Here is a 12,658-nt window from a genome sequence, read left to right as displayed (position 1 = left end):
TTTGGCAGCCTTCTGCCTAGTTTTGTCGTTCTGGGAACTAATATTTCATCAGATTTCCCACTTTGTAGGGAAACTGCCAGGGTGGAAACTCCCTTCCCTGGGGCAGACTGGGAACTCCCTGTAATTTAGAGTCAGTCTTAGAAGGGTGCTTCGGGGTGCTGAGATTGTGTCAGCTGCAGGACTCAGACTTCTGTATAATCTTCATCAGGATATTCTAGCAGCATCCCTTTACCTACGTCATCGCATGCAATTCTTACCATAGGCCTGAGAGGTGTTAGAGTCATTCTGTCACCATTTTATAGCTGGGAAGACTGAGGCTGACGGGGGTTAAATGAATTAGGGTCACAGATTAGATTAGGCTGCACCAGAACCTATGTGATGTTCTGCAGTGGGTGCTCTGATGGAGCATTAATGCTTACACAGCCATTTACAGAAACCGCGTTGTTTGAGCATCACAACAGTCTGGGAAAGCCGAGCTCCAGTCGGCACAAGGGGCCTGATGAAGAGCAGACTCTGGATTTGCTGCCTCTTGTAACTGCTAAGTATCAAAGGCGGGATTAGAACCCCGGACTCGGCCAGGGACGCCGAGTACATTGTTGGTAGACCAGTATACCAAGCTGAGGGGCAGCGAGGTGGCGCCATAGTGCGCAGAGCACCTGGGCAGGAGGCACAAACACCCGAGTACAAATTCAGCCTCAGACACCCACTAGCGGTGTGACCCTGGTCAAGTCACTCAGTGCTATTTGCCTCAATTTCCACATCTGTAAAATGAGCTGGAGAAGGAAACAGTGAGCCATTCCAACCCCTTTGCCAAGAAAACCTCACAGGGGGTCCCGAAGCCCGGCTCACAATGACATACAAGGCTGACTGGCAGACAGCCAGTTTTCAATGATTTCAATGAGACACTGTCTTCAATGGAACCACTCCAGTCTTTTCAGTGACTACCCTTAGGATCGTAGAACTAAAAGGGACCTCGGAGATCATGTCATCCAGGGTCTGCATTTTACACAGAGGGAAACTGAGCCACGGGGAGGGGCAGTGGCTGCAAAAGAAAGGGGTCACATAGACCTGGGAGGGACCTCGGGCGTAATCTTCTTTAAGCTGGTTATTTTCCAGGTGAGGAGACAGAGGTGCAGAAAGGAAACTCACCCAACGACCACATAAGTAATAGCTTCTGAGGCGGGTTGTGAGCCCAGATCCCAGACTCCCGAGGCAGGGCTCTTTCTATCTCACCATCCTGCAATTTCATCCTACCCATCCTTATAACAGCTCCCCCCTTTCATTTTACTAAGCCCACATTCAAACACAATCTAGTTCTCACCTTGGGGTACATTCAGACAAAAATCATCAGAGTCCTTTGGAAAAAAAACAGGGGTTTATTCTATTATTTCCAATATATTTTTCTCTTAAAGCTTTTACGATGGATATTCTCTTAGAAAACGCCATTTGAGTCTTAGCAGAGACTTTTTTTTTTTAATGTAAAAGCAGCAGCAGAAGGGACTGATCCAAGATTTCTGAGCGAGAGCAGATTTGAAACCAATTACTTACGGCTCAGAATCTGCCTTTTAAACTCAGTTATGTTTGGAAGGAACTTTCCATCTTCATCCAACTTAAATTTTCCTGACTCCCACTGTGATGCTGCTCCCCTTCATCTGCTCTCTCCTCTGTGGAACAGAGTTCTCTCAATATATTTCACCTCTCTGTGCGCTTGCCAAAGATAGCACGCTTTCTTTTATTCCTTTCAGAGACTCCAAGAGCTCAAACTCAATCTAAAAGGCAGCAAGGTAGCACAGCAGATAGTGAGATGGAACCAGACTCAAGAGGACTCGAATTCAAATGTTGCCTGAGAAACCTAATAGCTGTAGTAGCCTGGGGAAGTATGTTAACCTTCTTAAATTTTATCTTATCCTCGGTTTCCTCATCTGTAAAATTGGGATAGTAGTGCTGTTATGAGGATCACATGAGATTTTATAGTTACATATATGTATATAGCTGTAACTATATATTTATTACACGCAACATATCGCTATTATATGATTTATTTGTATTATATATGATAGATATACACATAAAATATATATTATATATAATACACATATACATATATAATACATTAGGCCTCATTTTTCATCTGTCAAATGTGAGGTGGGCTCTGAGAACTCTTCTAATTCTAAATCTATGATTTTATGAACATTCCCTCCCTTTTCTTCTTCCTCCTCCTCCCTTCTTCTCTCTCTCTTCCCCCTTTCTGTCTTTTCCTTCTTTCTTTCTTCTCTCTTTTCTTTCTCCTTTCCCCCTCTCTCTTTCCCTGTCTCTTCCCTCTCTTTATTTCTTCTCTCTTTTCTTTTTTTCTCTCTCTCCCCCCTCTCTTTTCCCCTTTCTGTCTCTCCCCATCTTTCTTCTCTTCTTCCTCCCCTTTCTCTCTCTCTCTTTCCTTCCTTCCTTCTTTCATTTTCTCTCCCTTCCTTTTTTTCCTTTCCCTCTTTCTCTTCTTTTCTCCCTCCCTGTCTGAATCTCTTCCCACCTTCCCTTTCCTTCCCATCCCATCTGTGTCTTTCTGTCTCAGGTGAGAGGACAAATAGAAGAAAACACATAGAGCAGCTAAGGCCCCTGGTTTTGATCAAGGAGAAAGTATAGCTAAACCATAGAGAAAACGTAACCTAGGGAGAACATTTACCTTGGCATAAACACAGCTGTCTGACAGCCTCATGAAAGGACAATATTTATCGCACACAGGACACATGATGATATCGGTAGCTTGGCAGACTTCTTTACTGGAAAAGAGAACAGACATGGGCTGCTATTTCTCTACACAAGTGTGATTCTTCTCCAACTTTCTTCCCCAGGAGATTCAATTGATAAACACTATCTGGCTGATTACATTTCTGCTTTCACAAGCTCGACAACCTTTTTTGCTGACAATGCTAAAAATTGTTGACGCCTGCACATTTTAATAATGTGATAAACCATCTTATTTATGATTGTGTCGCCTCAGTTTTACATATTAATAAGCTAACATCAGAAAACTATATTAACTGACATAGTTATTCACAAATTAGCCACATTTACCCAAATTTGATCATAAAAATTCTGCAGGGCTGAAAGAAATCAGTGTCTCTGTTTCTCTCCCTTCTCTCCCTCCCTGCCTGCCTCCCTCAATCCTTGTCCCCCATTCTCCCTCTTCCCCATTTTCTCTCTCTCCCCCATTCTCTCTCCCTCCTTCTCCTCCCCCAACTTCTCCCTGAGTGTGTCTCTGTGTCTGTCCCTCCCCCCCCTCCTCCTCCTCCTCCTCCTCCTCCTCCTTCTTCTTCTCTCTCTCTCTCATTTCTCTCTCCTCCTCTTCCTCCCTCCTCCCACCCTCCTTTCCTTCCTCCTTTCCTCTCCTTTTCTGTCTGCATCTGACTAGCAATAGGATCCATTTTCAATTAATGATGACTGATGTAGAACAAAAGAATGTGGATTTTGGCAAAAAAAGTGCTAAGCCTTCAGCAAGTATTTTTAAAGCACATGCTGTATGGCTCCATGTGTCCTGCTAGTCCTCTAGGATGCAAAAAAAAGGAAAATTAGTCCTGTCTTTATAGAGCTTACAAATGGGCAATGAAAAAAAAATATGATGATGATGATCATTTACATAATGTTAAGGTTTGCTAAGCATTTTACAAAAACTATATTATTTTTATAATGAAAGGATTTAATTGCTACCTTGTAGAAAAGTCAAACTTACCTATTTTAAATACATTGGGTAATTATTTTGTGAACTGTTAATGCTACAAATGTTTCCAAGATCTGCTGTTTTACATGGGAGTCAATTTCCTTCATGAATACTGCTTATAATTTTTTTTGGTTATAGAGTCAGTAGTCTTGGATAACTGTTGGGGATGAAAATCACCAGCCTATGGTCTACCTGGAGTTAATTGTCTCTGGTCTTGGCTAGTCTAGTTTTGAAGGAACACTTCAATCCATCACTGGGTCCCTGCTTGAAGACTTTCTAGAGGGCAGAACTAGAGCTGGAACTAGAGCTCTGGGAAGAAGGACTTTGCCTTTAACACAGCATCATCCCCAGATCACTATGGAGCATCAGAGGGAGAAAGCCACAAATACTCGACCTCTAAATGCAAAAGAGAAAGGCTGATGGGCTGCTCCCAGCCACCCCTTCTTACCTGACTTGGCAGTGGTCCAGAGTGGTAACTCCATACAAAAAGACAAAGAGTCCAATGAAGGCAGCTGGGAAGAGCATTCCTGTGTACCAGCCCAACCAGGCAAAGTACAGACCGATCTTCTCGCCAAAATACCGCCTGTGTAAAACACAACCTGCAACGTCAGACTCGGGGGTCAAATTTCTGCAGAATTGTATAAAAACACAGAATTGTGGGATTCTGCAGACCTAGGAGGTACCACAGAGGTCATCTAGGATAACCCCCTCATTTTACAGATGAGGAAACTGAGGCTGAGAGTAGGAAAGGGACTTGGCAAGATCCCTAAGGCTTTAAGTGGAATACTATGTAAACCAGTGCTCATGCTTCTGAGGCAGCTTACTGAGTGCTATGTGCATCACTAGTTTAGACTTTCAGTGTGAATGTCATCTTAGAGGGGCTTGGGGAAGGACCTGCATTTCAACTCTACCCGGGACAAGTGTGAGTTGTGTGGGTGAGGACAAATCACAAAGTCTGGCTGAACCTGCTTACTCACCTGTAAGGCAGGGACAGGCTATGGATAGGGACTGATTTTCCTCTCTATGAAATAGGTTAAATAAATAACATCTTTAGTTCTAGCATTAGGGGATTAGGAACTATTTAAATAATTGCTATAAAGTGCTTGGCAAATTTTCCAGCAGTTATTTAAATGTCACCTATGTCTCTGATATATAATTTAATCCGTGTGTGTGTGTATGTGTGTTATATATATTATCTATCTATATTTAGGAGGATCTTGTGCCTTGTATCTCAGTAAAAGAATTTGATACTTCTAAAAATTTGGCTTAGGCTTCTAATTTAATTGGACTAAAGGCATTCTGTAAAGAAACTACCAATGGAGATAAGGCCCACTGGGAATTTCTATTCTTAGAGAGCTGCTTGGGACATTGAAAAGTTGTGACTTTCCCAGCATTACCATGGGAAGACTCGGTCTTCCTGATTGCCCTTCTCTCTAGCAGAGCCTAGTTCTATATCTCATATGTTACCCTTCTTACCTGTGACTCCTTTTAAAAAAATCCATTTTGTTTTATTTTTGGTTCCAAATTCTCTCACTGCCTCTTCTTTCTCCCTGCTCTGCTCACTGAGATTTGATTCGTGTCTGAAGGCGGAGTCAAAGCAATTGGATGGTTGGCACCTGACTCCATGGCAATCATTGATCATCCAGCACTTCATCCCCAATATTCAGGACCATCTATTTTTGAGATTTTCTACTTTAAAAGTATTTCTGTTTATAATGACCATTCGTCTAATGTTTCCTAATAATTCATATTTTTAATGTTTTGCTGTCTATGTGTTGCAATATGAGGGAAATTTGCTGAGTTACAACAATACAATACAGTGTATTTTTCACTGATATGTCTTTTCCTATTCAACTTCATAGGCTTACTGGTTTAGAATTAAAAGGGACCTTTGAGGTCATGGAGTCTAACTCCCTCATTTTATAGAGAAGGCAAGTCACACAAACAGAGATCAGGTGAATTGCTCAGGATCACAAAGCTAGTTAAGTATCTGAGGCAGAATTAGAATCTGGCTCTTGTAGTCCCCCTCCACTCCTCTATCATGATCCCATGTTATTGGCTCATTCTTCTTCCTCTTTGCCATGGAAGATGGCAGATCACTCTTCTCTGCAAGATTTTTCACAATGTAGTCTATCTACTACTTCAGTCCCCAGTGGAATCGATTGATTTTCTTAGTCTTTAAATGTTTTTGTACTGATTTTATGCTTCATCTTAGGACAACAGATGAAGAGCTAGAGGGGGCCTGGTGGTCAGCTTGGTCCAACTTATCCATCCCCTTGATGCACACCCTAACATGTGCTCATTCACCCTTGCTTAAAGAACTCAGAAACTCCTACTTCTATGACAGCCCCTTCCACCTTTGGCAAGTTCTAATTTTTATAATAGTGTAAGTCAGCATGAGATAGTGGATTGAAAGCTGGCCCATAAGAGTTAGGAAGAGCTGGAATCTACTACCTGTGGGATCCTGGGAAATTCACCAGGATCTGGTGAAAACTGGTTGCAGGTATACTAGGGCATTATTTTGGGCCCTCTCTGCCCCACCCAGCTTCTTACCTGCAGTTCTGCTCCTTCTATATCTGGCAATCCAGAAAATATCCTGAACACCAAGCTCTGGGTGACCCTACTACTTGATGACACTAGCATCATGTTGGCTCTTGTCTAAAACTCTCAAACTTTGTGCCCCAAGAGGGCTCAGGGTCTTTGAATAGAATGTGAATACTATAATACCACTGAATATCTGAAGCCATACCCTGGGTGCCGCTTGAACACTGACTATTTCCCATGAGCATCTGTTCTTTTCCTCCTGTGAATAGCAGTAAAATTTTGTCAGATGCTCTCCCAGTGCGGTGGTGCTGTTCTTCATCAAAAACATTCCCTTCCATGCTATAATGTGATTATTGAACCTCTCAATGCCTCGGGTGACTCTTAAAAGCAATTTTTTAAATTTAATTTTTCATGTTTTAATATTTTTATTTTCTGTATTACATATAAAGCAATATTTTACATTTGTTTTTAAGATTTTGGGTTCTAGATTCTCTCCTTTCTTCCCACTATTAAAAAGACACATATGAAGTTATGTAAACATTTCCATAAAAGTCATGAAGCAGAAGAAAACATAGATCTCTGTCCTTCCTATCCCTATATCTCCCCGAAAACCTCAACTCAGGTGACTCTTTAATATTCAAAACTATCAAAAATTGGAGGGGCTGATCTGCATTGATAGAAGAACTTTCCTTGTCTGGAAGTTCTTTATTATAACATATCTAGGTCTAGCCCACGTGTAACACACATTACTGCAAATGTGTATTCAGCACCACATCTAGTCCAACATGCTTGTTTTATAGAAGAGAAATTTAAGTTTCCAACAAGCAATCAGAGATTAGAAGCTGTCTGATCTCACCCCTTCACTTCACAGGCCCAAGAGCTTAAATGATGCTCCAAGAACTCTATCTGTGAGGAGAGATAGAACCAATTAAAAAACACAACTGCACTCTGTTCATCCATTTCTTATTCCATATTAAAATCACAACTGTGAAACTAAGTTCTTTCTTCTGGAGAAGTTGCATCTCTCTTTGTGAAAGTGCTATTTCCAAACCCAAAGTTAAAAGATTTTTTTTAAACAGGATTTTTCCAGTGACCTTCTTTTTCTCTTTTCCTACATAATTGCTGCTCAAAGGATCATAGCTTTAGGTCTAGAAAAGACCTTAGAGACCATTGAGTTCAACTCTCTCCTCTTAGATGAGGAAACAGACCGAGAAAGGTTAAGCCAATTGCCTCAAATAGGAAGCAAGGGCCGACTCGGAGGTCCCTTTTATTCCCAGATTCTGTAAATCAGATTGTAGTTGTATTGAAAGCTAGGACCATTTTCCTAATTTCTTCCTCATATGTCACTGCTGTACACACACTTAATTCATATTTATTCTGTACTTTAAAACTACAAATTGAAATCACACTCATAGACCCATCTTTTTCTCCTCATGGAAGTTTTTTCTAACATCAGTCAGTGTAATGGGCAAAGGCTAAAGAGGATTTGGTTGCCTTTGCTCTCTTAAACCCTATTTTATAATGCCCATGTTGAGTTGAGTTGAAACCCCATGGCTTTCTCTGATGCAAAGGAGATTGATTCAAAGGGGAGGGATTTCATTTTTGCAAACATTTCCCATCCATACACATCATCAGACCCACTTTTCACTTGCACAAAGAAGAGACTTAGAATACATCAATCTCTTTTGATCGCCATGAGTGAACAGTTTCAATGGTAACAAGCACACAGGTACCATCAATGATTCTCCAAGGAAATGAAAATGCAAATTGGGCAGCATGAAATTTTCCCCTGACCCGGCTCACTTTAACTGCCACAGTAAACACAGAACTAATCCAGAATATTTAAGAAACAATCTATGGCTCTTCCCAAAAGAAATCCTGAAAACTGGGCTAGTTAGTACTTAATGCTGGTAATTAGTTTCTGGATAATAACAGAAAATGTGTTTGTAGTTTTAGCCGAACGGGGAACTCCTAGGAAAGAAAACTAACAACTCAAGGTAGCCCCTATTTTGTGATCTATAGTTTTAGGGTGTTACAAATGTCTTGCCCAGATTCTTAAGAATCTAAATTTGCTTATATGCAGACCAAGGCAGCCTTAAAATTGAACTGACAGCCTTCTTTGAATGACCACTTTCCATGGATTTCCAAAGCCTGTGCACAGTAGTATTTGGTATTCTGAAAGGCATGATGGTGAGAAAATACTATCCATGCAACCGTGAACAAATCAGTTAATTTCTCGGTGCTCTCAGAAGACTTTCTAAGATCTTTATTACTGAATGGAGTTTCCACCCCAGAATCTCCTTTTATCAGTGAAATCACAGGTCTGGACAAAACATAAACAAGAAGCATAATTATTCCTCTGTGGATAATGTAGGTAAGATTAAAGGATTACTGTTATATCAGGTTAGAAATATAAGAGCTACAAGAGCATAGCTTCAAAAAACTAATTTCATCCAACATACATGTATTATGTAGAGACTCTGTGCTGGGATTGGAGATATATATATATGGCACTCTCTTGTCAATTAAGGAACTAATGTTGAAACGATGAACTAGGTAACCCTGATCCCTTTCCCCCCAATGGAGAATAACATGAAACTCAACCTGGTATACATATTTCAGTGCTATGGGACAGTATAAATTCTTCTCAGAGCCTTTTTTTTTTTTTTTTTTTTTAGCAAACAAACACTGTCCTCCTCTGTAATGGGCCAGAACTCTGGAGAAATATACTTGAGGCAAGGATTCTTACAACAAGATGTTAACTCAGTGGAACTGATAAGAAAATGGCTTTCTAGTTTAGCGTGGTGATTAATAGTTCTCTAGTTCATATGATTGATTTAATCTTACAACAAATAATGGTTCCCTAGTGATATGATGATTGGCTTTTACTCAGTAGGATGAATTGATTTAATTAAAATAGAGTATATAAACTGGGGACAAACTCAGCCACAAGAGAGAAGACTTGACCAGCCTCATGATGGCTCCTTTGCCTACATCACTCCCCCACTAAGACCAAGGACTTGGGCTGGTCCTGAGACCCTCCAGAGAGCTAGCTTGGATGGTATATTTTGGCACCCCAATGGGAGGGCTCTAGAAAGCAATGGTACATTTGTCACCCCAACTTGGGAGCTCTAGAAAGCAGGACATTACACTGAGATGTGCAGACTGCTGACTGGCTGACTGACTGAGACTGCTGAAGCAAACTGGGATACTGAAGGAGACAATAAAGACTTTGGACTTTATCTCTGACTATTCTTGTGATTATTCTGATGAGACCAAGGCTAGTCCGAAGGCCCTCCAGAAAGCTAACCAGGACATTACACTCTTCACAAGAAGAGCTCCTTCAGTAAGAAGGCAGACAATGGGAAAAGAAGCATTCCTTCCCCCATGATGAATCATGTCTCCTTAGATGAGGGCAGTTGGATCAATGCAACATCTCGGGATTTCTGCTCCCTTTTTTCTCCTTATAAGGATGGTTACTTGTGTCTGCTGTTGCTCTCTTACTATCTGGTCTTGGACTACAGATACGTTTCTGGTCACAAGCAGGTCAGAACTCACCGTATGAGATCCAAGGGCTGGTATTTATACCACACGCCCCAGGAGGCCCAGCATTCATACAGCAGGTGCCTGTGGTTTTCCGCTCCGTGAGTTCTAATGGAATTTTTACTTCTGTAACTTCCCTAGGATTGGAAAAAAAGAAAGTCTGTCAATGCTATTACTGACCAGGGCCACTGAGCAATATCAACTAATGATCTTGCTCTCTGACATCAGGTTAGAAATATAAGAGCCACAAGAGCCTAACTTCAAAAAACTAATGATGATAGCGACTCTGTGCTGGGATTGGGGATATAAAGACAAAACCCAAAGCATTCCCTGCCTTCAAGGAGCTTACATTCTACTGGGGGCCTATGGCATATACTCAGACAAATGCCAAATGTGGGAATATAAAGAAGAGTGCTCACTTCCCAACCAAGAGTGTTGCTTACAACACTCGATCATTAAGCTACTTGTCCAGGATCAGACAGCTAGGATACATTTTTATACAGTATTATATTATAAGTATGCAGATTATACAGTAATATAGTATTAGAACTCAAGTTGTTCTGACTCCCATATTTTCTAGTATATACTTTTATATGAAATATCTACTAGTTTAAAAGACATAATTTGAAGAGGTATAAAGTAACAGAACAATATGTCTCAATTATTTTGTTTTACTTTGAAAATACCTTATCTGTAAGTGCAGGACTTAGTTTAGCAATAGTTCTGTAGTAGATGTGAATAAAATACTTTCTCCAGTATTCCATTTGACTTCTATACTCTTCAAGAGCAAGTCACATTTTATATAGCTTCTGTAGGAGAGGCTTTTGGAAATAGGAATTATTTTTCTTTTGTATGGAAAAAGCTGACAAGTCGGTTGCTACACAGACATAATATATACATCATAATAATGTAACAAAAGATCATTTCTATCCTAGTCCGGGATTAAAACTGGACTGTGCCATGTTATTTAAAGCTAGCTTAAAATGCCAATATGGATTTTGGGACACTGTATTTGAAGTAGGCACCATGGTGTTTTTAGAATTAGTAAGACCTAGAGTTAGGTCCTCCCCCTGACAAAAATTGGCAAGTCCTTTAAACTTCTCATCTCCCAGACTCTGTGATAGTACAGGTTACAGATGACTTGCTAATCTGTATTTGGGAGTGGAAGTCCCTCACCTGGAATTCTTGATATTTAAGAATTAATACAATTTTTTAATCTTCCCAGAAAAAGTCTTGCAATAAACCAAAGATCCTGATTTCTATAAGCCATGCATAAAAACACACTATTTTGTGATTATTATGTGTGTATAAAAAATAGTTTTTTGGGACTATTAGACCCATGGTTTTATTGGTGTAGCGGTGTTCATGATGGAGAACTTACTCTATCAAAAATCATCCAGTGTCTTTTCCACCACATAGAATCTTAGGGAGTTCTTGGGTTATTTCAGAGATTACATGTCCTAGGGTCAGGTAACCAGAGTAAGTGGAAAGTGGAACTTGAATACTGGGTCCAAAGCCTGCTTTCCATCCACCATACTGGGATGTCTCTATGGGTATTTTGATGGTAGGGGACTGGACAATGACAAGTCATGCGAAGCTGGAGAGCCAGCTTCTGGAAGGTCAAGATGGGATGGGGTGGGGGAGGCAGCTCTCTGTGTGCAGACAGTCGGATTGTTCCACTGACTGCAATGAAGAAGAGACCTTGTGGCTGGTTACTGGGTCAGAACTGAGAGTTCACTCAGTGGCCAACTACTTCCTTTTTCCTCTGGAGGTGATGGAGACAAGAACTGCTGTAGGCCTTCAGGTGAGGAGAAGAGCACAATGGCCTTCTTTACCCAGGCCCATAGACGGCTGTGAAAACACACAATCTCTGCTCTTTGCCAACCTGTGAACTCTTAGGTGAGGGAGCATTGGAGATGTTATAGGCCCTTGAGCTTCAAAGCTGTAAAGGCTGAGCCACAGAGGCCCAGTAGGTGGGACACCGACAAAGACTTAAGCTAGACCACGCTGGCCTTCAGCATTCAGCAAGGCAGTGACTCTGATTCACTGAGAATCAACGTGGTCCAGGCGAATGCTTTACAGAAAGTCCTTGAAGTTTGAATCCACTCTCCCTAGTGACCATGGCACAGCACTGTATGGAGTGTACTCGGCTCCATCCTAGTTGGGAGGGAAGGCTTTGTGGTGTCCACTGGTGCTGTTTCATCACAGCAAATGCATCTTTCTAAAAGTTATTTTCTTTAAAGTGTTCATCACTAGAGTCAATTAATGATTTTGGAGATGCTAACTGTAACCAGCAAATATATTGGGAAGAACATATCAAAATGGTGGCTCAAGCAGAGAAAATCCCACTTTATCTCTAGGAATACCTCTTCATGTACAATTTGTAGCTGAGGATCCAAGTCATTAGTCTGAGTGGGAATTGGGATAAAAATCCAAGGCTTCTCTGGGCTACACGTATATGATACGTATCACTTGTATATGACTTTTACCTTAGAAAACAATGTTGATTTGGTTTTTTTTTCTACTCATAAATAATGTGATAATGTGGTACTATTTTCAGAATAAGTGCTCATCAGACACTTGATGGAATGAGATAAATTAATACATTAACAGACCATGGAATCATCAGTACAGATAACAAAGGGAGGAAATGAACAATGTCTATTTGAAAACATGTGTCAATTCCTCACAAAAATGAGAGGCAGCTTGATTTAGTGCACGGACAACTGGCTTCAGAGTCAGGAAGACCGGGGTGGGGGGGCATTTCACCTTGTACATGTTTTGGCTGTGGTGACCCTGGGCAAGTGGATTAAGCTCTAAGTGTTCTGGGCAATATTTTGCACCAGAGGGTACCAACCT

The 12,658-nt window shown here is 40.9% G+C and overlaps 1 protein-coding gene across 5 annotated transcripts in view; it reads right to left on the bottom strand.

Moving 5' to 3' along the window:
- Window positions 1–12,658, bottom strand: part of ANO4 (anoctamin 4) — a 392,142-nt gene that overhangs the window by 55,468 nt on the left and 324,016 nt on the right. For all 5 annotated transcript variants that reach the window (XM_052001731.1, XM_052001734.1, XM_052001735.1 and 2 more), the window contains 3 exons: window positions 9,815–9,936; window positions 4,161–4,295; window positions 2,678–2,774 (listed from right to left, as the gene is read on the bottom strand). In XM_052001731.1, the coding sequence (XP_051857691.1) occupies window positions 2,678–2,774; window positions 4,161–4,295; window positions 9,815–9,936 (354 nt within the window). The remainder of the gene's footprint in view (window positions 1–2,677; window positions 2,775–4,160; window positions 4,296–9,814; window positions 9,937–12,658) is intronic.

The sequence above is a fragment of the Antechinus flavipes genome, chromosome 5, assembly GCF_016432865.1.
Source record: "Antechinus flavipes isolate AdamAnt ecotype Samford, QLD, Australia chromosome 5, AdamAnt_v2, whole genome shotgun sequence".
Classification (NCBI taxonomy): domain Eukaryota; kingdom Metazoa; phylum Chordata; class Mammalia; order Dasyuromorphia; family Dasyuridae; genus Antechinus; species Antechinus flavipes.
This window is presented reverse-complemented; position numbering and strand designations above follow the sequence as displayed.